Source organism: Euprymna scolopes, chromosome 43, assembly GCF_053919585.1.
Source record: "Euprymna scolopes isolate OS-2025 chromosome 43, ASM5391958v1, whole genome shotgun sequence".
NCBI lineage: Eukaryota > Metazoa > Mollusca > Cephalopoda > Sepiida > Sepiolidae > Euprymna > Euprymna scolopes.
The window spans coordinates 24399717-24425300 of record NC_136524.1 but is presented as its reverse complement, the minus strand read 5'-3'; the positions used below and the strand labels follow the sequence as shown (position 1 = coordinate 24425300).

At 32.8% G+C, this 25584-nt stretch overlaps 1 protein-coding gene across 1 annotated transcript in view; it reads right to left on the bottom strand.

Moving 5' to 3' along the window:
* The window catches only part of LOC145268400 (voltage-gated delayed rectifier potassium channel KCNH1-like), a 186086-nt gene extending 173835 nt beyond the window's left edge, over nt 1-12251 (bottom strand). Inside the window, exons 1-2 of the mRNA XM_080123962.1 lie at nt 12191-12251; nt 11956-12060 (exon numbers count right to left, since the gene is read on the bottom strand). Of these exons, the coding sequence (XP_079980088.1) occupies nt 11956-12060; nt 12191-12251 (166 nt within the window). The remainder of the gene's footprint in view (nt 1-11955; nt 12061-12190) is intronic.
* Nucleotides 12252-25584: the final 13333 nt, after the last annotated feature.

The window sequence follows — 25584 nt, the reverse complement described above, 5'->3', positions numbered from 1 at the left end:
CAACGCGATGGTTCTAGGTTCAATCCTCGGCTTGGGAGAGGTGCTAGTCTAGCGGCACTGATGAGTTATGATACAACAAAACAAGACTGTATGTTGATGGCTACAAATATATATATAAATCCACATATATATATATATATATATGAAAATATTCTTTATTCACTTATAATACCTTTTCATATATAATAATCCTTATTTAAGAAGCTCGATGTAATTACAGAGCATATAATGAATGAATGACAAAAGTCTATATTCTAAATTTCATGATGTTGACCATCTTACAATTTATTCCTTTAATTCAGTTGACAGTATAGATCAATCACTTAATTATTATATCAATCAGTGAATCTATTATGCCCTAACTCATCAGAAGAAATAGCAACAATCAATCCACCAAAAGGAAATAAAATGCGTTTGGGCATGATTAAAAAATCCGAAAATTGGAAGAGAAGCTGCAAATACCTCATATTTTTCTTTCATTACGCATTTTGAATTTTAGAAATAAAGTCGCTAAAACCCACACATACGTATTAACAAATTCTATTAATTTAGGTATATTCTGCCAGAAATGTTCTATTTATAAATTAGTAAATTCATTATTTATAATTAATATATCCATATTTACCTAAATTCATTATTTATAATTAATATATCCATATTTAACTAAATAACATCAATGGTTATAATCTATTACACGTGTTTGCATGTATAAACTAAATAATATATAAAAATATATATATAAAAAAACTATTTTTGATTTCCGGTTGTATTAAATAATTTATTAATCTGAATTTTAAACTATACATGATTAGATTGTTATTACTGTTATAATTAAATTTATTATTACATAAATTATAATCCTTAGTATTTCTTAATTCTAAAACTATAATTTTATTTAGTTGAAATTTATGAATTTGCTATATTATGCATTAACATAATTGTTTACCTTGAGCGAAAAATATTAAAAATTAATTTTTAATTTTAGCTTAACAGAGTTATGGCCCTTTGGAGAAAAACTTAAATATACATCTTTTCCGTTTTTTTTTCCCTTCTTTTATTTTTAATTTCTCTTATTTCATTCCACTATATATATATATATATATATATATATATATATATATATATATATATATATATATATATATATATATATATATATATATAGTGTAAAATTTTGTTGAAAATTCAAAGACTCACGTTTTCTTTTTATAACCTTCGTTTATTTCCTGGATTTTTTCCATTACAGCTGTTTCATTAATGGGTAGGTAATTTTACGATTTATGTGTCCATAAAAATATCATGCCCCTACTAATTTCTTCAGATGTTCATCCATTAGATTTTTACAACTGAAGGTATATTTTTAACATGCTGATCATCGTATTCGGGTGAAAAAATTTCCAAAGCAAAGTTACAAAAAAGAAAAACTGTGTCTTTGAATTTCAACAAAGTTTTGTACTATATATATATATATATATATATATATATATATATATATATATATATATATATATATATATATATATATGAAATATAATAAAATAATAATAATAAAATTAAAACTTTGTTTAAATTCAAAGACTTACATTTTTTCTTTTTTGTAACTTTTGTTTATTTTATCTTCGATTTCTTCATTACAGCCGTTTCCTTAATGGGTGTGTTCATAAAATTTTCCTGTTCTCACCACATTTTGGTTAGCATGACACCCAAGATGGCCGACTTATAACAACGTGAGGATGGAATTTCTTTTCCCCAAACACCAGGTTTATCATGTGCAAAATACACTTTTTGTTAGTAGCATCGAATGGAAACAACATCTGATAACCGCCATTGGCTGAGTATTCACCAAGCTCCTGTCAGTGCTTGTATAAAAGACATGCTCCTAGTTCAGACCCGTATTGAAGGGATGATTGAGGCTGAAGATGGCATGTCAGCTCTACAACACAATCAAATTCCCTGAATTGATTTTTCAATAAAAGTTTTAAAATAAAGCTGTAGTGTTGTTTTCTTTAGGGAAACAAATTTATCGTTCCACTATGTAATCGTATATAAGAAACAAAGACGTACGTAAATTTCTTATAGCCATCATAAGGTCACAATGGCGGTCCAAACTTCAGAAGGAATTCCGGCTTATCCAAATTGTAAAAACTCTGATAAAATTTATAACATCAACGATTTCTCTGAACAATCAAAAACCTGAACTTCCCATATCTGCTTTTAATCCATCTTGATCCCTACATATGCAAATTAGTTGCTCATGCAAGTAGTTCCAGTTATAAAAATCTACAATTTTGAACACAAGTTTGTTTTTTTTTTATCTAGAAATCAGCATTAACAAGCAGAGTAACCGGGCGTTTCCCTGGTCCAGCTAAAATAAACAAATAGAAGAGGTTAAAAAGTATAACATTTTCCTATTAAACATTCTATCTCTCTATTTGTCCTTCCATGTTTCTCTATCCCTCTCCCCTCAATTTTTCCAACTCCCACTCTCCCCGTTCTCCCCCCCCCTTATATTAATAAAATTATGTTTTTTTTTTTTGCATAGGCGTCACCACTTATCAAGGATAAGGGTTAAAGAGTCTAGAGCAGTCAAAATGACAATATAGTAATCAATAGTAATGGAAGTTCGGTAAATTTGTTAACAAGTGGAACGGCTCATCAGAAACTTGTTCACGTTGGACTTGAAGACAACCATATTATAGACAGCTGGAAAGCAGGAAAACGGTAGACAATTCCACAGGCGTGCAGTTCTAAGAAAGAAGCTTTGATCATGGAATCTATGTTTAGGTTTAGGCACAGATAAAGAGTGGGGAAAATTATTGATAATGTTTTCAGCTAGTCTATATATGTACATATATATATATACTATATGTATAGTGGAATATATGTATATATATATAATATATGTATAGTGGAATTTTCTATTTAGAGTCTAAGGAAGTATCCTGTCTGTGATGGGGTAGGTATGTGGATGTGTCAGACGAGTAGAGAGAATCTGTTTCCTCCCCATCCTCTAGGGGAGAAGGCGGGAGTCGTTTAATGCATGCACATGTACAATCTGTAAAACAAAGATTTTTGTAGTCCAATTGTATTTATTAATACTCTTTCTTTTGTAATTGCATTCATAAAAATGGTTATCAATATGTCATGGAGAGAAGATGCAGATTTGGACTACCACATCAGCACCAAAACCCATTAAGGAACACTCCGTGGGGAGCCAATAGCACCGCATTGTATTAAATACCACTATAGCTTATATTGTTTTTAAAATATAATTATCCACTGACATGTGTTTCGTCATCTACGACTCATCAGAGTGGCTGAATCTAGTGAGATAGCTGAGTCTACGATTATAGCTTGTACATATTTTCAAGAATAAAATTGGTCATGAAAAAAAAACTTATCTTGACACTTTTGTTAAAAGTTTTGGTTGGAAAGCCAGTAAAAGTAAGTTTAGAGCAAAAATGTTCAATATTAGTTCTGTATACATAATTCCTAAAGGTGATTGCATCTGAGATTATTGAAAGAAATCCCCCCCCCAAAAAAAGAAAACCCAAGTAAAATAAATAAACAAATGAATAAAAATAAGAATTAAATCGTTAGCTTGGGTTTCAGAGCTAGGAAAAGGTGATCTTGTTTGTTCTGTCACAACAAACAAATGTTTTTTTCAAAAACTCTTTTTCAAACGCTTTTGTTTTGTTTCTTTGTTTCATTGAATATGCTTGCATGAGAACACGCGTGAAGAAGAGACTGTCCAACTGCTTTTATCCCAAAGCAACACTGGAGTGTTTTCTAATCTCTCCACCTGGCAAATACAATTGAAAACGAAGCTCTATGCCAAGATCAAATATAAATTTTACGAGTAATTCAATAGTAATAAATTTGGGGGGAAGTATAGTAATTATGTGGGGTCTGCTTTTGCCCTGGACATTCATAAACAGCAAACATAACACTTTATTTTATTTTGTGTTGTTTTATTCTGTTTATAAGTTGAAGATGAGAAATTCTTGAAATTAATAAAGAAAAGAAAAAGAATTGTGTAGGATCAAGGGATAGCAGTAGAAAAGATTTCCCATTCTTTTCCAGGCAACGTGGGTTTAACTGCTAATAGATTACATATGCTAAATAAGAATGTATTTATGTACACATATGTAAAATCAAATTGACATTAACTAGCATAAAGTGTCTCATAATGATATGTAAAACACGCAAACATTTTCCTAACAGATTATCCAATCATGACCAAGCAGCCAATCGGAACTCAGAGAATAGACTCTTCCATCTGAGTATAATTGCGCATTCCAAACTTTTTATAAATCAGCTGTTTATTTTTATTTAATTATTTTTTTTTACTTTATTTGATAGTAGCTCGACTGGCCAGGTGATTAAGCTCTGATTAATAAATTCAATGCCTTAAAAAAATTCAATGTCTTAAAAAAAATAATGGTCTTGGGTATGATCTTAAAAGACATGCAATGATAAGATCCCATTTGAAGGCTGTAGAGAATGTGGAGTTACCCCCCTTAGTAACTATTACTCCCGGATTCAGTTTTGTCTGGAGTGGTAATACCTGTAAGCCCATTTGGTGCTACTAGATTAAGATGTCTGAAGATATTGGTTATTTGACTAAAAATGCCTCAAACATTGATGTGATTGTTCTCTTCCTTCCTCTTTTCGAAACTCAATCATGTTTTGCAATGTTAAAAACAAAAAAACAATTTCCTTCTACAAAACAATCAAATCAAATACCATGAATGAGTATTTGAACTTGAAGCATAAAAACTATATTTCAAGTTGCTGGAGTTGGCATTAAATAACTTAAAAAGTAAAACAAAACAACCAAACTAAACACCATGAATAAATATGCGAAGGTATAGAGAACTTAAAGCATAAAAAAACTTTTCCTAAAATTACTGGATTAGGCATTAAATAACCAAAAAATAGTCGATATACAACAAAACAAAACAACCAAACCAAACTCGACAAGTAAATATTTGAATATAAAAAGAACTTGAAACATAAAAACGTTTTCTAAAATTACTGGATTCGGCATAAAATAACCTGAAAATGGTTGATATGCCGTAAAATAAAACACCCAAAATAAACAAGATGTCTTTTACTTCTAATTACTTTACCATATGTATAAACCCTAATCCAGGTATTCATATCTTCTCATCCATGATGCAAGACAACGGTTGATCCTGTAAGATTGTCAACAGATATTATGTTTCATATTCTGATTTATACAAGATCTTTCTTTTTCTTTTTCTTTTTTTTTATTTAAATACATTTATTGTACTTATTGTGGAGCAGGCTCTGTGCAAGACTTTTCCTCGCTTGAAAAAAGAAAGCGCAAACATCGCTTGATAATAGAAAGCTTTAGCATCTGCAAATGGAAATACTCGAACATGCGTTGCTACTGTGTCAGATGTACTTACCATTATGGCATGAACAAGTCAGTTGCATTTAGACTAGCAGCAGTATCAGCAGCAACATCAGGACAGAGGTGAAGGTGCTTTAATGGTTAATGACATGGACTGACAACCTGGATGTGCCAAGTTCGAACCCAACTTGTTCCACACAAACAATTTCACTTAGGGATGTTGGCAACTTTCACATGGTCCCTCCCTCCTATAAGTACCCGATATCTTTTTAGAAATAATTCTAACTAGAAAGATATCAAGGAAACCAATGCCAATAATAAGTATTGGATTCATTTGAAAGGAATGAATTAATGATGCTCAATCGCAGCAGCACTAGCAGCAGGAGGTGATGGTAGCTAAGTGGTTAATGACTCCGACTGACGACGAGAATGCTGTTTGGTTTCTGTAATAGCTGGGTGCCACTTCCAGAGATAGAAAGGTTTACACCATTGAGTTAAAGCAACAAATGAAGTTTTAACGAGGTTAATAAAAGAGTGCTCAATACCAAAGTAGGGCAAGATATACTTTTTATTTGTTTTTACATAAGCATTAATATGTCGCTACACATTCATGAGCATGTTTCGGCCAGGCACTTACAAATAACTAGAGGACTTCTTCAGGCGATATTGCTTATACAAAAATTTAGTGTGTCATCTATATATGTATATTTCATTTGTAAACAATTAAAATACTACAAGTATATTTATAGCACATTTATATCATCTATTTTGATATATGGTATATCTTACATGTATTTTGTTGAATGGTATACCAAAAAAGTCATCAAGCTCTAAGTAGCAGTAGCCAAACATCAGTACCTTTTGGGTAACAAACCATGACAGGGCTTTTAAACCTCTTTTGTTTTTTTGAATTTTTGTTGCTACAAACGATGGAGATAGGGGGCCAAGACCTCTTTCATTAAGATCTGATGGCTGCCTCTGTTTGGCTTCTGTAATGGTTGTAGTGCCACTTCCAGAGATAGAAAGGTTTACACCATTGTTTGCCTCTTCCTGTGAGACATATAAACGAATTAAGGTGCCCTTTTTATCCTGGGTGTTGCCCTGCCAGTATTTATTTTTGTTTGTATTCATATTTTTGTATGAGTTCCTCATTGTTTACGGCTGTTTTGTTTTTGTTTTTCTTTTAAGATAGCGATATAAACTGAAATCTGAGTTGTATGATCAATTCTGTATGACAAACTGATTTATCTCCCTTGCTTTCCTTGAAATCCGCCATTGAAAAAATACAAAATCTCCATTATTCCAGTAATTATAGGAGCAACTGAACTCATGAAACAGAATTTTCAAAAACTACCTGGTGAATATACCTTGTGAACCAAGTGCAAGGGAATAATATATCAATTGCACTTAAAGGGGCAGTTCGAATCTTAAGAAAAGTTCTCTCAATTTGCAATGTATGAGATAGCCAGTGAATGTCTAACATCCAGCAGGATGCTCCATCTCCAGCAAAAACAAAATGACAAGAAAATAAAAAAAGAGAGAAGCTTATTTTAGCTAAATAATATGTGCTATTTTTTCTTCATTTAAGATATATTTACATAATTATTTTGCATACACACACACACACACACACACACACACACACATATATATATATATATTTATATATATATATATATATATATATATATATATATATATATATATATATATATATATATATATATATATATAAGGGGCGTTCCAAAAGTAATGTTTTTTATTTTTTATTTCACCCAAAAGCATCATAGAGGATTGCAAATTTCATTGTTATGATGATTGAATTTATGCATTCATGACCTGTATGAGACTCTTAAAAGCAACCCCTATCATAGATGTGCATCAGAAGCAGAGATGCGTCATTTAAATTCCTGGCAAAAGTGAATTGATAATGATGGTGATTATGTAGAAAAAAGTTATGGAGCACAAAGGGTCGCTTATTTTAATGGTACCACTCTCGTCTTCATAGTTCTTCAACTTTTTGAGTTTAAAAAAAAATAGGAGGCTTTACTTTTGGAACGACTCTTGCATATATATATTCTAAAAATTGGCTAAAAATAATTCAGTAGAAAAATAATTACAAGTGAAAAGAGAATCCATCGAATTACTGAGTTTTATCATATGTTTTAATAAGGAAGAGTGGTGTGACCAATTCTGTATCACAAACTGACTTATCTCCCTTACTTTACTTGAAATACGCCATTGAAAAATAGAAAATATTTTACTGCTAGTAGCGATGATTTTTCATGAAAAATAGATCTAGCACATCTTCTACAGGATCATTTTTTGTAATCTTTTGTAATTTATACCAATTTCAACATGACATGTATGTAAATGATAGTGTTTAACCTGAAATGCATTTGTTCAAAATTTTATTTTAATGCATAAGCACTATTTTTTTTTTTTTTAATATAAGAGAGATAACGTATTTTTCATGAATTTACCTGGTAAAGCAGGCACAATTTAGGCATGTGTGGTCTGTACTAATCAGTATACATCCCTGGCAATCAGTCTGCTTCTGTCAGGCTGACATGTGGCTCTGTGCAATCCTAGGAGGTCCACCCTGCCAAACTTTACCTTCTCTCTTTGAGAAGAGATTAGTTTATAGTTAATTACCTGAGATGGCCCTACCAAGAAATACTGACAGGGTTGTTTGCACACATTTTTCTAGTCCAGAGTTCACTTCTCCCTCGTCTGCTAGCTTTTCCAAATCTCACCTAACCTTCCGTTTAATCCCCCAGAGAGGACGTAAATAAACCTTTTGAGAGTAGCAAAACTTCTAAAAGGTAGTTGGTACAAAGTACTCGCAAAATGAACTTGACCCGGCTTTAATATAGTTCTGTGGTTGAGTCCACTTGTAATATGCAAGAGGGGGTGGTTAAGGGTCTGCTGTTAGTTTCAATATGACTGGTTTGTTCTTAACATAGTGGTATACAAATCTAACAACTACAATCATAATAATTTTCATGTATGTATGTTTGCCTCTGTGTGTATGTGTTTGTGTGGGTGTGATAAAATTAAACCATAAAACAAACAAAAATAACAAAAAAAAAAATAAATAAATAAATAAATGCAGAAAAAATATTGAAAAAAAAAAAAACGTGCATTTAATTCAATTTCGTTCGTTGATCATGCAGGCGCCATGTGTGATAAACTGAATTTTTTTTTTATTTTAGAAAATGCAGATTTTTTTTTTTTTTTTTTTTTTTTTACACAAAAAAAATTACTTACCACCTGTTGGCAATATTATGGCATGGAAGAATGATAAAGATAGAAGAAAGATAGAAAGAAGAAGAAAAAAAATGTGAGATAAACAAATTGGATTAGAATCAAGAATTAAAATTGGAACATACACAAACACTCATGAACCATATAACATATTTAATGAAATTTATTTTGAAACATAGCCTTTTTTTTTTTTTACTATTTTTACTTTTTTACTATGTAGACATGCATATATAGCTATACAAAGTTAGGTATGTATTAGTGATGGGACGATTCCAATATTTTTCCGGATTCTGATATAATTAACAATTCTGTTCTAAATTCCCGATTCCGGTACAATTATAGATTCTGATCCCGATTCTTTTAAAATCTCTAAATAGTTAACTATAGTAGTATTGTTTTTTTTTCTTTTCTTCTCTTTCTTTGATTATCGAAAAAAAAAAAAAAAAAAACAAACAAAAAGCATGTAATGTATGCATATATTTTTACAAATACACTTTGGAATAGGAGGTGATCTACATATTTTAGTTTTACTTGTAGCTTAAAATTTTAATTTCAATATTTTAAGATTAGCATGAACAATGGAAAACTAAGTTTTAAACAAAAAAAAACACACACACACACACAAAAACAACAACAACAACAACAACAAAAAAAAAGAACAGAAAAAAAGAACAATTCAAAGAACCGTTTTTGGCATCGGAAAATAGACAAATTTTTCCAATTCTCATATTGATTCTGATATTCCCAAAAGTTCTGATTTTTCCGATTCCCAATTCTGATTAATCGTCCCAACACTAGTATATATATATATATATATATATATATATATATATATATATATATATATATATATATATATAGTAGCAAAAGTACCCGTCGTTGACTGGGTTCAAAAACAGCCTACAGAAAATGGACTCTGATTTGTGAAAGTATGATAGGTTATGAAAAGGAAGGGTTGTAAAGAGATAGCTTCGAATTTGGGGGTATCAAAACCAAAGCAAAATATGATGAAAGTAAAAATAAAATAGATAAACCCCATAATTTATTATACCATACCCGTTCACACTGAAACACTTATCACAATATTCTGTGGATCTATATTAAAAAACCTTGTTAAACTTTGTGACATATTTCCATTCTATGGAGTTTAGGCGCGAACAAACACCCCATAATTTTATTATACCATATTTCTTCAAACTGAAATATAATTATCAAAGTATACTTACACAGATAGACATGAAAAGTCTTTATTAAAGTTTGTGCCTATTTCCATTCTATGGAGGCCAGGCGTGAACGCAGACCCCACAATTTTATTATACCATCCCTATTTAAGTAAAAACATACTTATCAAAGTATTATTATGTATATCTATATTAAAAACACTTATAAACGTTTTTATTTTAATTTTTAAATTTTTTATTTCCATACTTTGTGGACTATGCGAGTACGTAGACCCCACAATTTTAATGAATAATCATTATGGCAGATCAAACATACCCATTCCTGTGTCTCGATATATTTTCTATCATTATATGTGATCAGTTTTCTATAATAGTCAACCATATAGGAGCCTATTCGTGACCAGACATACATACAGACGTTCAGCTTTATATTATAGATTTGTATATTTGAATTAATAGGATTCACTCCTAACTGATCATTATGTATATTATATCATTTGGCCTAAATCTGAGTAATGTTAGCTATATTTGGTTTAATTTAGTTTTATTCAAAAAGAGGGAAAAGGAGATGGAATCCCTTTTTGAAAATTCAGATACCTTCGATTTTTGTGAGATTTAAACAAAAGGTATTAGCTATCAATTAATAATTTTTCCCCAATTTCAGTTTATTTTTTACCACTTTAAATCGATTTAGAAGCCATAATATGGGCACAAATCACAAATATTTCCGCTTTTCATCGAATTTGATCCTTCGTCATTAGATATCAATTAAACAACACCATATGAATTTCTTCTTAAGACCCCTTAAATTTGAGGCATTTTGTAAGAAAACTACTCATACCAGAGAGTATCCTATACCTTTACAGAACCAGTATTCACCCATGCATGGAGTATTATTGCCACATCTTGGCTGATGCAGCTACCACTAGTCTCACCGTTCTTAGTACACAAAAAAATGGTATCAAATCTAATAGGTCCTGCATTATCAGCCAAGTTCTAACCTCTGTCCCTTCACCAAAATGTTGCATTTCTGTGCCTTTTTCTGCAAGTACTTCAATGGAATATGCTCTGATGAACACATAGCACTTGTTTCACCTCAACGTACACATTCCTGAATAACCTGACAAGCAGCAAAATCCCACCTCTTTACTGTTGATGTCCCTAGATGCCGGAAAAACCTCCTACTCTAATTGTTTCTTCTCTTGAACTGCTAGACTTTGCAATTTCCGACTTGTTTTCTGCTTTCCTGACTCTACTAACATAGTGCAAAAACCTGAAGAAGTTTAAATGTAATGTGAACAGACATCTTGCTTTTCAACTCCCTACACTACCCTGTTAGACTCAATCCCAAATATTAGCCCATTACATTCCAAATGGCAATATGCCTTGTTTGAGGTGAAAAAAAGAGTATATATGTAAAAAAAAAATTTTTTTAGAATCAAAATCATGTAATTGATTTTCAACAAAATTTGAATACGGATTCTAAACATAAGGTCCAGTAGACCTGAAGCACTAAATTTATTAAAGCACTGAATTTATTAAATAAAAAAAAAACACTGTATTTATTAACCCCGAAGCACTGAATTTATTAAATAAAAAAAGGCAGCTTTATATAAAGGAAAAAAGAACACCTGTTAATTTTGAATTAATATTCATTGCATGGAGACTGGACAACTTGGACACCATTGTGGTAAACACTTTAAAAGTCTAAGTAAACATAATCAGTTTGATTTTGGTGACATATAAAGAGCCTTCTTTAAGAGGCAGTGAACTTTAAATTAAAATAAATCGCAGAAAAATGTTTTTATTATGCAAATATGTGGTTTATTGCAAAGATTAATTTTTGGTATTCATAATTGAAATACAATTTTGGACATATGACACTCCTGCGATACATGTGTATATAGCATAATCTACAAGTCCAATCTTCACAAACTATATGCATTAAATTAGGCTGTATTTCGGCAATAATGAATTGAATGTTGTCTTCCAAATGGTCTATTGTGTCTGGGTTATCAGCATAGACATGAGACTTTATATATCTCCAACTAAAAAAATCTAATGGGGCCAAATCGCATGAAAATAGTGACCAGTTGACAGGTCTATTTAGTGAAATTATTTGTTTACCAAATGTTTCTTCGATCAGTGTGTGGCATGTGGCACCATCCTGCTGAAACCACATAATGAATTGCCAAACCAAGTTGAACTGAAAGTAACCGATAGTTGCTAAATCTGCAGTTAAAGAAAATTGAATTTTCAATTTAAAGTTTGCTGCCTCTAAAATAAAACTTTATACCTAAATTTAAGTGGAACACATGTGTTAAGAGTTCTAAAGACATTTTTGTATAGTTCGATGCTTTACTGAGCCAAACACTTTGCACTTTATATGTCTCTGAGATTTTTATTTTGCTTATCTGAGACATCGTGGTTATGTGCAAACCACCCTCGACCCTCAACACTATCTACTTGTCAGCGATTATCTATTAGTCCTGAAGAAGCACAAGTATTACTGAAACATGTGTAGGTCATTCTTCATATAATAAATATTTATAAAACTTTTTTTACAAGGAAGTCAATGTTTATCAAGGCCCGAAGGTCACTCAAGGATAAAGGGTTAAATGAGAGCACTGTGTTCACTGGAATAACAGTGAAGTACTTGTTAGTGCTGGAATTCGGGTATAATTTGATTATTTGAGGGGACGGCTCAACAAGAACTCATCACATTGGACCTGAAGATGACTATGGTATAGTCAGCTGGAAAGCAGGCCAGCTCCTCTTGTATTGAGCACTTTTGAAAAAGTATTGTTTTTTTAATAGCAGCCATCAACAACATCAGACATACTTTTCTCTATCCTCGTGTTAATAAAATAAAATGAACAAAAGAAAAAATACTAAGTCTTCTCTGAATAAGTTGTTTTAACCACAAAAGTCTCAGAAAGAAAATAATTTTTATTGCTTGATAAAAATTTTCAACAAAAATACTCTCGATTTAAGTTGGAGAAACGATCAAAGCATAAAAACAATATTAAAAAGTTATGCAGCAAAGAACAATAACACTAATTCAAATAATACACTTAAAAAAGGTAATTGCAGCTGTAACAATAAAGTAGATTGCCCACTACAACAAAAATGTTTAAAGTCTGCCTAGCTACCATTACAACTACAGAAGATCCAACTAAAAATAAGCTTTATATACGTGTTGCCAAAAATATCTTTAAAAAGATTCAATAACTACAAATGTTCCTGTAATATTAATTATAAAACCAAGACCTCACTTGCCGAATATTTCTGCTAATAAGAACAAATGATAAAACACCACTAGTTAAGTGGAATATTATTATAAATAGTAATACCCTAGACTTTTGCAGTTTTAAAAGAAGGTCGAAGGTTCAATCCTGAGTGTGGGCGATCCCAAAATACAAATGGGAATTATTTAGGACGTCTATCCAGTCATGACTAATGGAACGGGAGCATGCTAACCCATGGATTAAGTAAAGGGTTTCGTTTAAACTTCCGTGCAGATTCTCGAGTTATTTATTTATTTATTTATTTAAAAGCAACTTAGTTTTTCCGTTATAACGACTTTTTCAACGAAAAAAACAGTATTTTTTCTCTTGTTCTTTTTCCTTCAACAGCGTCAGTGTAAAAGGAAAGCCTGAAATATTCTCTGCAATTTTTTGGCTTCTGTAACTTACACATTCAAACTTATATAATGTTTACATCGAGGACCAATTTGTAATTCATTTCATGCGAAACAACGCAATCATCCTGATTAAGATATTTTCTTTCTTTTTTAAGACCATGTGAACAAAACGTTTGTAGCAGTTACCATAATAGACTATTTTCTCGTAGATTAATGCCCCCTTGCTGACTGATTCAGCCACATAATGACCAGTCAGCTACCAGGGCGCATTAATCCTATGTGTCCCTTAATGGACTATTTACTCCTGTCTGGAACAATCCAACAGCCAGCAGAGGACCACCAAAAGGCACGGACCTCTCTGCTCTAGCTCTTTGTCCACTGAATCTCTCCAGGCTGCAACTATCCCACTGAAAACTTCCACTGGATAGCCTGGTAACACTTCCAGTTTTCTGCTTCCAGACGATAGAACACCTGAGAATTTTCTGTTCCTTTTTCTTTCATTTTGCCTCGGACACAGTCTTTCTTAATACGAAATAAAACTTTTTGTTGTTTTGTTATAAAAAAGAAGTGTTGTTTAATTATTCTGTATCTTGTATCCAATAATTTTTTATTAGGGGTTTTGTGTATTCACGCATGAAACATATCTATACGTTTCTATACCTGAAGTCTTACACAGTAGAGAATCGCATCAGCAGTGAGATATCTACTGGAGCAGTAGAAGGATCCCACCATTTTACCAGCCACCTTGGCAATGGATTTGATGTACCTGGTTCCATTTCAGGTCAGAAGTAAATGTCAAGCCCAGAAGCTTAACATGGAGCCTCCTCAAGATGAGAGCTATTCATTTCAATTGATGCCAGATGGGGAGCAGAGAGTTGATTACTTAAAGATAGAAGCTTGGTTTTAAATGCATTAAAAGTAACCAGCTATCTCTTTCCCTGTTATACAATGTGCTCAAGATCAGAGGAGAGAGAATCAGAGAGAACTTGGTCATTTATGGCCTTTGATATGTTGCCACAGATGGTAGTGTCATCAGCATAAATGTCTATGAAGGATCTTAGGATGTGATTTGGAAGATCATTGATGTAGATCAGGAAGAGAGTTGGGCCCAAGTGGACCCCTGAGGGACTCCAGCTTCTGATTTCTACCAATGAACCGATTAGAGAGAAATGATTTAATAATTGAGAAGACATTTCCAGCTATACCGTACCTGGAGACCTTATGGAGTAAACCTTTATGCCATACCCTATCAAAGGCCTTTGATGTCAAGGACAATTGCCCTAGAAAGGAAGCCTCCATCGAGAAATTCGCTAATCCTATGAGATATAACCATAAGCACATCAGCTGTAGATCTAGCAGAATGGAAACCATATTGTATGTCACTAAGAAGGGTATTTTTGCTGAGATTATAGATAGATATATAAATATCCGTTCACATACACCTTTCACGATATAGTTAGGTCGTCAGTATTGCACACTTCATGAGTGCGACGACCTGGGTTCGCGCCTATGTCGGAGCATGTCACTGATGAGATGCAGTATATCGAAACCCACTTTGGATCTGGCGTTGTCCATTGTCGATGCAATTGCTCGATTCTATCTAATTCTGGGTTCTAGCTTTATTGTGAAAGGTGTATGTGAACGGGTATTTATATATCTATCTATAATCTCCTCTTAATGTCTAATATATATATATATATATATATATATATATATATATATATATATATATATATATTTATATTTATATATATATTTATATATATATATATATTTATTTATATTTATATATATATTTATATATATATATTTATATTTATATATATATGTTTATATACATATATTTTTATATTTATATTTATATACATATATATATATATCTGTAGAAATATATTTTCTTATTATATATCAATCCTTATATAAGAAGCTCAATGTAATTAAAGATCAATATAGAGAATGAATGACAAAAAGTTATATTCCGAAATTCATGATGTTGACCATCTTATAATTTATTCCTTTAATTCAGTTGACTTTTGCAATCATTGACAGTATCTGTTTCGTAGCGCAAAATCAATCATTTAATCAGTGAATCTATTATGCCCTTAACTCATCAGAAGAAATAGCAACAATCAATCCGTCAAAAAGAATTGAAATGTGATTTGACATGGTAAAACTCCGAAAATTGGAAGAGAAGTTGCAGTTACATTTATATTTTTCCATTACGCCATACTGAATTTTTATCAAACAACTATACGTACTACCAATTTTAATTAAGTTATGAATCTTCTGCCAAAATGTTCCATTTAATATTCAATATATATATATATATATATATATATATATATATATATATATATATATATATATATATATTGAGCCTTTTTATTCGGTTGGGATTAAATTATCTATATATAAAATACTGGTATTTCTATTAGATTGAAGTTTACCATTGCGTTTTTCAGATAAACACTACATACTTTTAATTTCATTACTATATATATATATATATATATATATATATATATATATATATATATATATATATATATATATATATAATTATGAAACTCAAATGATCTTTTAACGATATATGTAACCCACTTCCTGGTTTATGACATCCGATTGCGCATGCATGACCTGCACACTGAAATATTAATGTTATTATTTCGAAATTATTATTTAACATGGGAAGAGTGGGGTCTAAAATAAGTTAAACGTAATACAGAAATGAACGATGTAAAAAAAAAAGCAGACAGTATTAACAATTGTTTATTTGGATAATTTAAACACTAAAAAAAAACAAAAAAAACAATTGGAACGCTGAAATATTAACGTTATTATTTCAAAATTATTATTTAACATGGGAAGAGTGGGGTTTAAAACAACTTAAACGTAATACAGAAATGACCGATGTAAAAAAAAAAGCAAAAAAAAAAGCAAATATATCAAAATTTGAATTTAACTATAATAAGTATTATGGTATCAGTTCAGTGCACATTTACCTATAAGTATGGCCAACCACTTATAATTCAGTAACTGTAATTTTTTTTTTCAAAAATAATCAATTATAATAAACAAAACGACTCATAGAAATATGTCTATATTCTTTTTTTATTTTAATATACTTTCATAGAAATGTTTCTGTTATGTAAAAATAACAAACTATTTTCTTTACGTCACAAGTGTCACGCTCCTACATGAATTCCATAGCTAATATAACATACTGACCCAACGGGTCACGGATAGTCTAGTATACATATAAAGTGGATCTTGGGTTTACTTTCAGCCGCATAACTCTTATTTCCTTTATTTTTTCCTTTAGTCCTTAGGAGTGATATTTTTGACAAATAGCGAAAAATTGCTGTTTTCATAGTCAGAAGCTATTCTACCTAACACTTATCGTTGACAAGTTTTTGACATTGAAGTAATTTTTTTTAGCTCCTTACATCAAGTGACTTCATGCCTTGTCTGGAGCGATTTCCATATACAAAAAAATACTGACCCAATGAGCACGGATAGTCTAGTATATATATATAAAGGTTGAGAGATTAATAATTGTGAAATTACCAATCAAGTTTTCATAGGAAGAAACATAACAAAATCATGTTTATATGTACGATCGTTTCGGAAATGATATCCTTTTTTCATTCGATATTTACAAATAAAACCATCAATAAATAAATAAAATATTTCTAAATGTCGTCTCCTCATCAGCATAAATGGAGGGGAAGGGGGAGAAGACACCAAATTTTAACCAGCTTATTGATGTAAATTAGTTTGTGGATCTAGAATAGAAAATTTTTTAATTCTTTTGTTCATATGGTTAATACTAAATACATGTTTATGTGATATAATTAAACTATTGTGTAATGATTTTTAATTGGTTTAATGGTAAAAGGAGGAAAAACAGTAGGAAGAAAAATTAATAGCATTTTTGATTTTATACTTGGATAAGATTTTTATAAGGGAGAAGTTTACTATAAGTATGAAAATCTGGGATTTTTTTTAGAATTTTTTGATATGATAAAAAATTGAAACAAAAATTAAAGAATTATAAAAGTTAATAAAATAGTTTATAAGATAATTTATAAAATAGTTTATAAAATAATTTATAAAATAATTTGTAAAATAGTTTATAAAATAATTTATAAAATAGTTAATAAAATAATTTATAAAATAATTTATAAAATAGTTTACAAAATAATTTATAAAATAGTTTATAAAATAGTTTATAAAATTATTTATAAAATAGTTTATATAATAATTTATAAAATAGTTTATAAAATAATTTATAAAATAGTTTATAAAATAATTTATAAAATAGTTTATGAAATAAGTAAGTAAATGTTTCCATATTTTTAAACCATTTATATATATATATATATATATATATATATATATATATATATATATATATATATAAAAGAGCAAACAGTTAATAAAACATGTTAAAAACACTTTGAAAAAGAGTTAAAAACATATTAAATATTGAAAAGGAAGCACAAAATAAGTGGATAGTCCTTAATCCACTGAGTTTCGAAGAAATACTTTTCTTCTCATCAGAGGGTTAGGGATTAGCAAAATGCGGGATCGGATTTTGCTTGCAAAAGTATTTAATGAAACTACAAGTAAGTCATAGATCTTACTTGGTAACAAATAGTGAAGCAGATGGAATAGTGGGGGGGGGGGAGAAAAATGTGATTTCACGTGAATGGATAGTCTGGTGACGGGTAAAATATCCAATAACGATAAAATCCAAAAAGTTGATTAAATTTCCTTTTCCACAAGTAAAATCCAAAGAAATCGCGTTATCGACAGTTATATATTGATTGACAGTTATATATATATATATATATATATATATATATATATATATATATATATATATATATACTCTTCAGTTCCTGGACTGGGGCGATGAGAAACTTATATGTGATCTTACAGTGCTGTGGAATAGTGATGGAATGAAACAGAAAAGACACTTTATCCATCGAGAAAAAATGTTATTAGAGTCTTTTTCTTTCACCCTTCCCAAGCCAGAACTATCTAATTGATAGCCTCAGCTTTCATCACAGAGTCACAAAACAAGCCTTTGTTGTTTTTTTGTTTTTTTTTTACATGGGGGGGAGGGTCACTGCTTATTAAGGCCCAGAGGCCACTCGAAGATAAGGGTTAAAAGGTATACATTAGTCATTATGATTTTAGCATAGCAGGCATTAGTGGGAATTTTGTAACTTGGATTACTTAGGGGGACGGTTCAATAAGAACTTGTTCACGTTGGATTTGAAGACAATCAGATTGTAGTCAGCTGGAAAGCAGGCAAACGGAACAGAGTTCCACAGGCGAGCAGTTCTAAGAAAAAGCCCTGTTCATGGAATCTACGTTTAGGTGTAGGCACGGATAAAGTGTGTGGGTAATTGTTGATAGTGGTTCTGGTAAGACGAGTGTTTTTCATGAAAGTCTGGTGAGGTGGGACCAGAGATCGAAGTTCAGATCAGCACCTGCCATGAAAATGACGATAAAGCAGGGAGAGGCCCGCTACGTCTCTTCTGTGGGAAAGAGGTTACAGGGAAGAGAAAAGGGCATCCCCCACTAAGCTACGAAGTCTATTTTGTACTCTGTCAAGACAGGATAAGCTGCTTCTAGCAGCTCCTACCCAGTTATGGCAACAGTACTCCATCGTTGGCCGAACCTGGCTTTTATATAGATAGAGAATTGCATCAAGAGTGAGATGTCTACTAGACCGGTAGAAGGATCCCACCATCTTTCCAGCGACTTTGGCAATGGATTTGATATACGTGTTCCATTTCAGATCGGGAGTAAAGATCAAGCCCAGAAGCTTGTCAAAACATGAAGCCTCCCCAAGACGAGAGCCATTCATTTCGATTGATGGCAGCTAGGCAGCAGAGCGTTGATGATGTAAAGATAGAAGCTTGGTTTTAGATGCATTAAAAGTAACTAACCACTTCTTTCCCCATTGTACCATGTGCTCAAGATCAGAGGAGAGAGAGTTAGTGAGAACTTGGTCGTTTACGGTCTTCAAAATACTATCATAGATGGTAGTGTCGTCAGCATAAATGTCTATGAATGATCTAAGGATGTGGTCTGGAAGATCATTGATGTAGATCAGGAAGAGAGTTGGACCCCTGAGGGACTCCAGCATTAATACTGAGAGCCTCTGATTTCTGCCCGTCAACCACTACTCTTAACAACCTATCAGAGAGGAATGATTTAATAGTTGAGAAGACATTTCCAGCTATGCCATGACTGGAGATCTTGTGAAGTAGGCCTTTATGCCATACCTAATCAAAGGCCTTTGATATGTCAAGAGCAATTGCCCTAGAGAGGAAGCCTCCATCGAGGGATTCGCCAATTCTATGAGATATAACTGTAAGCACGTCTGCTGTAGATCTAGCAGAACGAAAACCATATTGCATGTCACTAAGAAGGTTATTTTTGCGGAGATGGTTGACTACTTCCTTGTTTAGCAGATTCCAGCAGCTTACTCATGATGCATAGGAGACTTATTGATCTGTACTGAGAGGGAGATGAGCGATCACCTGAGTTCTTAAATACAGGGCATACTGATGAGATTTTACAAGGTGTTGGGAAGCATTTCTCCTTAAGACAATGCTTAAATAACTTGGTAAGTATGGGCGCTAGTTCCGGTTGAAGCCTTTTTGATCACTATGACTGGAATACCGTCAGGACCAGTTGCTTTACTGGAATCAAGGTTTTTGATTAGCTTGGCAACATTGCATACAGATATTTATATGTCACTTAAGCCACATGTGTGTGTGTGTGTGTGTGTGTGTGTGTGTGTGTGTGTGTGTGTGTGTGTGTGTGTGTGCGCGCGTGCATGCGCACACTTCTGTTTTGTCATGCAAGTAAATGTAGTTCTTCTTCCCTGCTATCTTGATTCAGCTTGGTTCCAATCCTGAGAATTTCATTTCAATGTTATTATACTCTCTGCTCTATTATAAAGAACAAGGTGTATTCGTTTTTTTAGAGTGAAATCTAGAAACTTCGAGTGACACATCACCACAGAAATGCAACCAGTTGACTCTGTCGAAGAACTGAACAAATTATGGGGATTCAAGAACACCCTGACAAGGCTACAGCTGAATGAGATGTAGGCTACATCTATATCAAGGAATGTGAATATTTGATAAAATGATTTGATGGCCGTCTTTCTATTTTAGATGCCCATATCAACTCATTGCCTCCACCTCTTTACGAAACCATATCTCATCTGCATTTAGTTTGGAAGTTCTCAGAATTCAAGGGGGCCTCACTTCTTGGGACTAATACTTGATTTCTATATAAGAGACATAGATATTCGAATATTCCATTAAAGCTCTTTTTTACCTCTGAGTTAGTAAAGAAGTTGATAACATAAATTTCCTCTCCTTAATTGATCATTGAAATCAGTGTTTCCCAATGGGGTCCGTACCGTCCACTAGAGGGGGGGGGGGAGTTATGAAACTTCTGGTGGGCAATGGCCAAGTTTATGATGACTTTAAAAGTCATTATAACCAAAAACTTCCAAGACTGGAACATAAAGGATGAAACTGGCTGGGTACATCATTTCGTGACTTAAAGCACATGATCTTGTCCTGTTCCGTTACGTCTGGGAAGCAAAGACCATTACAACCGAACATGTCAGTTTTAAAACATAAAACCAAAAGACAAGCACGCTCATCAAGAACACTCGGATACCTATTACCGCTCCCCCTCCCTACATACATCTTTATAATAAATAATAATGTTAGTAGTACCTATTTACAATGCCTCTCCACGGGACAGAGTTAGACACCAGGGTCGTTTTTTAACGTGGAGAAAAGGTATAAAAATAAAAAATTGTCTCAGTCGTGAAGGACTGATCCTCCACCGAAAGAGAACAAGAAATGGAAGTGCAGCATCTAAAGAACAGATACTACACTTTGATCTTGGCCAAGTAGTTGTGGTAGTATATAATTCAAGTGAAAATAAATAATTGAATATCCATATAGCTTATTTACCAAAATTCTACAGTGTCGATCAAACGGGAACAACTATAAATCAACTGGGTCGATTAATATATCATAATGTTGCTGATAAAATAATCAATAAAAATCAGGATAATAATCACGGGAATCACACATCGATGTGCAGATTGTTTTTGATCAACAACATGTTTTGGAATATTTGGTTCCATATATGATAGAAACAAGTCTTCGATCACCACGTTTCACTACATCCATTTGGTTTCTTTTCCCAGGGCCAATTCGATAGATGAGAAAGGCTTGTTGAAAATGTAAAGCAGAAATCAATCAGATTCAGGAAACACTGAAGAAACTTCGTCAACATTATAAGGTGTAATTCTTGAATTAATTTTTCCGATTGAAAATAAGTGAGATGCAATCAATTTCCACATGAATTGCGACCCCCTCCTCCCACAAAAAATGGGTTGAGAAACACCTAGTAACGTTACTATAATCTCTCGGTCTTTCCTCGCCTTTGTACAATAAATTTGGCCATCGCCCACCTGAAGTTTCATAACTCTCCCCTCTCTGGTGAACGGTACGGACCCCATTGGGAAACTCTGATTTCAATGGTCAATTAAGGAGAGGAAAATTATGTTATCAACTTCTTTACTAACTCAGAGGTAAAAGAGAATTTTAATGGAATACTATGTATCCCATACAAAAATCAAGTATAAGCCCCAATAAGGGGGGAGGGTGAATTCAGAGAACCTCCACTAAAATAAAATGAAACACCGAGAGAAATCTTCATATAAATTGCTAAAGATTAAAGAATCAAGTAACGCTGTTCAAGTGGCAAGCAGGAATGTGTCGATACAGTGGCTATCTAATATGAAGAGGTGGGGGTGTTAAAGTTGGATTTATCGAACTTGGTGACCTTCTATATATTTAGTTATGACCATTGCCTCGAGTTGATATTCAATATGGCGTCCGACCAACACTAACACGTATTTATCCTACGTTGTGGGATGTATTAAGCGAACTAACATTGGTAGCAGAGCGTATTTTTTTCATGTGACAGATATATCTGTTCAAACTACATTGAAATACAATTGAAAGAAAGATAGTTTCTGGCTCTTATTAAGATGATTCATGTTCAGTTTGTTTAAGGCTTAGAAGACCCCTCTTCGTCCGGTGGTTGCATTGGCTCTTGGAAACCGGTTTAATGACACTGTATGTATGGACTTGAAAGTATTCAGACATAACCAATGCTAAATTTTACACCTAATTAATGCATCCACTAGGTATTCTGATGCCAGGCTGATTAAAAACCAAGAAGAGTGAAGAAATTATTTGCAACATACTTTTAATGTGGGCAGCATATTTTGGAGTTCCCAAACGCTTCTTGAGTTATAATGAAGAATTTAATAACGATGGTTACAGAAAGATGAATGAAAAACTGGATATTGAAACCTGCACTACAGTCGCTGAAAGTCCATATAATATTGGCTGAAACAATGGAAAAAAACATTGAAAGATAAGAAATGTAAACCAGAAATAGCTTTGGCTTTGGCTGTTAGTGGCAAAAATGCTCTTCAGAATAATTCTGGACATAGCCCAAATGAGCTTGTTTTTGGACCCAACATAAATATGCCATCAGTTTTGATAGACGAGTTGCCCTCACTGGACGCTTCAACAACCAGCGATATGGTTAGAATCAATTTAAATGCTTTACATTCTGTGAGAATAAGGTCATGGGAGCTGAATCGATCAAAAAAAATTGGAGAGCACTGCAAAGACAAAACTATAAAGGATGACATGGCCCTGCCAAAGTTTTGGATAAAAAGGATCAATGTGTATCGATCCGACATGGAAGAGCATTCTACAGGATGCATCCATGTCACTTGATGAAGGTAAACAAGAACTTTTTAAAGCCAAAGAAGAAAGAAAATACAGTTCCCTTAAATGAGATGAATAAAGGCTTGGAAGAGGAAGTTGAAAACCAACATGATGAAAATTCCAATAGAAACAGGGAGAAACTGAAAGGCAATACTACAAGTCGAGTAAAGGGAAAATATTGGAATATAAAATTATTGGAAGTAATTAGTGGAAAAAAGGAAAGATTATGAGTACACAACCGAACTCAACTGGAAATTATGGCTATGGGTGAAATATAGAACCAGCTGCAGAAAATGAATGTCCAATGTGTATCAATTGGGATAAGGTTGATCAGTGGCAAGAACTTCCCAGAGTAACAGAAGAAAATCATGAAGAACATGTTTTATCACAGCTGAACAAGAACAAGCAAAAGATGTGATTGATGCAAACGAGAAAGAAAAAAAAACATGAAAACTCATGAAATGTATGAATGTGTCTCTAACATAGGTCAAAAATGCATATCAACAAGATAGGTGATAACAGAAAGTTAAGGATAACAAAAAGATAATGAAGGCTCGACTTGTAGCATGTGGCTATGAAGAAAATTCACATAACATAAAAACAGACTTTCCAACATGCAGCTGTGAAGCTATGCATCTTGTAATGTTACCAACCTCCGTTAAGAATTGGAAGGCAGAGACCTTTGATTTCACTTCAGCATTTTTGCAAGGTGAGATGCTAGAGAGAGAAGTATTTCTCAGACCATCATCTGAAGCATGTCCAGAGTCACAAGTGTGGAAGCTGAAAAGATGTATTTATGGATTGAATGATGCGCCCCATTTTTTTTTTTTTTTACACGGTGGTGACCACTTATCAAAGCCCGGAATCCACTCAGGGATAAGGGTTATTGCAAGTACAGTACGTTAGTGTGGAGATTTGATGAAGTGTTTACTTAAGGGGGCGGTTCATTAGGAATTTGTTAACGTTGGACTTGAAGACATCCAAGTTGTGGTCAGGTGGGAAGCAGGCAGACGGAACAGAGTTCCACAGGCGTGCAGTTCTAAGAAAGAAGCTTTGTTCATGGAATCCATGTTTTGATCTAGGCACAGATAAAGAGTGAAGGAAATTTTTCACAGTGGATTCAGCTAGACGGGTGTTTTTCGTGAAAGATTGGCGAGGGGGGGGCAGAGATTGGAGTTCAGACGAGCACCTGCCATGGAAATAAAGATAAAACAAAGACAGGCTCGCAACGTCTCTTCTGTGAAAAAGACATCCCCCACTAAGCCACAAAGTCTATTTTGTACTCTGTCAAGACAGGATAGGCTGTTTTTAGCAGCTTCTGCCCAGATATGGCATCAGTATTCCATCCTTGGACGTACTTGGCTTTTATATAGATAGAGAATTGCATCAGTAGTGAGATATCTTCTGGAGCGGTAGAAGGATCCCACCATCTTTCCAGCGACCTTGGCAACAGACTTGATGTACGTGTTTCATTTCAGATCAGGAATAAAGGTCAAACCCAGAAGCTTGTCAAAACATGGGGCTTCTCCTAGACGAGAGCCATCCATTTCAATTGATACCAGATGGGGATCAGAGCGTTGGTACAAGAGAGTTACTCAGAAATTGACTAAACTAAAAGGAATGGTAAGTGCATATGACAATCCATTGTTTTTTTGGCATGATTTATCTGAGAACTTGATGAGTATTCTGGCAATGCATGAAGATGGCTTTATATTTTGTGGAAATAATTATTTAAAAAAAAAGCCCTGAGATTTCAGAATTAAAGAAGATAATCAAGTTTGGAATGCATGAAAATGGAGCCTTCAAATTTCTGGGATTGTGCGTTAGACAAATGAAAGATGGGATCATTATGAACCAAAGCAATTATGTGTCATCTATTTCTTCGGTAGATATAAAGAAAGTAAACAAGTTCTTGTTGAGCCGTCCCCATGCAAAAAAAACTCGAATTCTACCTAATTTACACCATTAACGATTACTACACTACCATCTCATATCTAGTAACCCTTATCCTCGAGTGGCCTATTGGCCTTGATAAGTAGTGACTCACAAGTAAAAAAAAAAAGTAGTATATAAAGGGAATTCTATAAAGGGAATTCTCGATGTTGAAAGCTTTTCTTTTTTTTTAAAAACTTCACAGTTGATATTTAAGCAGTATTAGTAAGAGTATACCAATATCAGTAAAAAGTAATATGCCAGTGTTTTATACTATCGCTAGTAGTATTAGTAGATTATTATTAATAGTACTGTTAG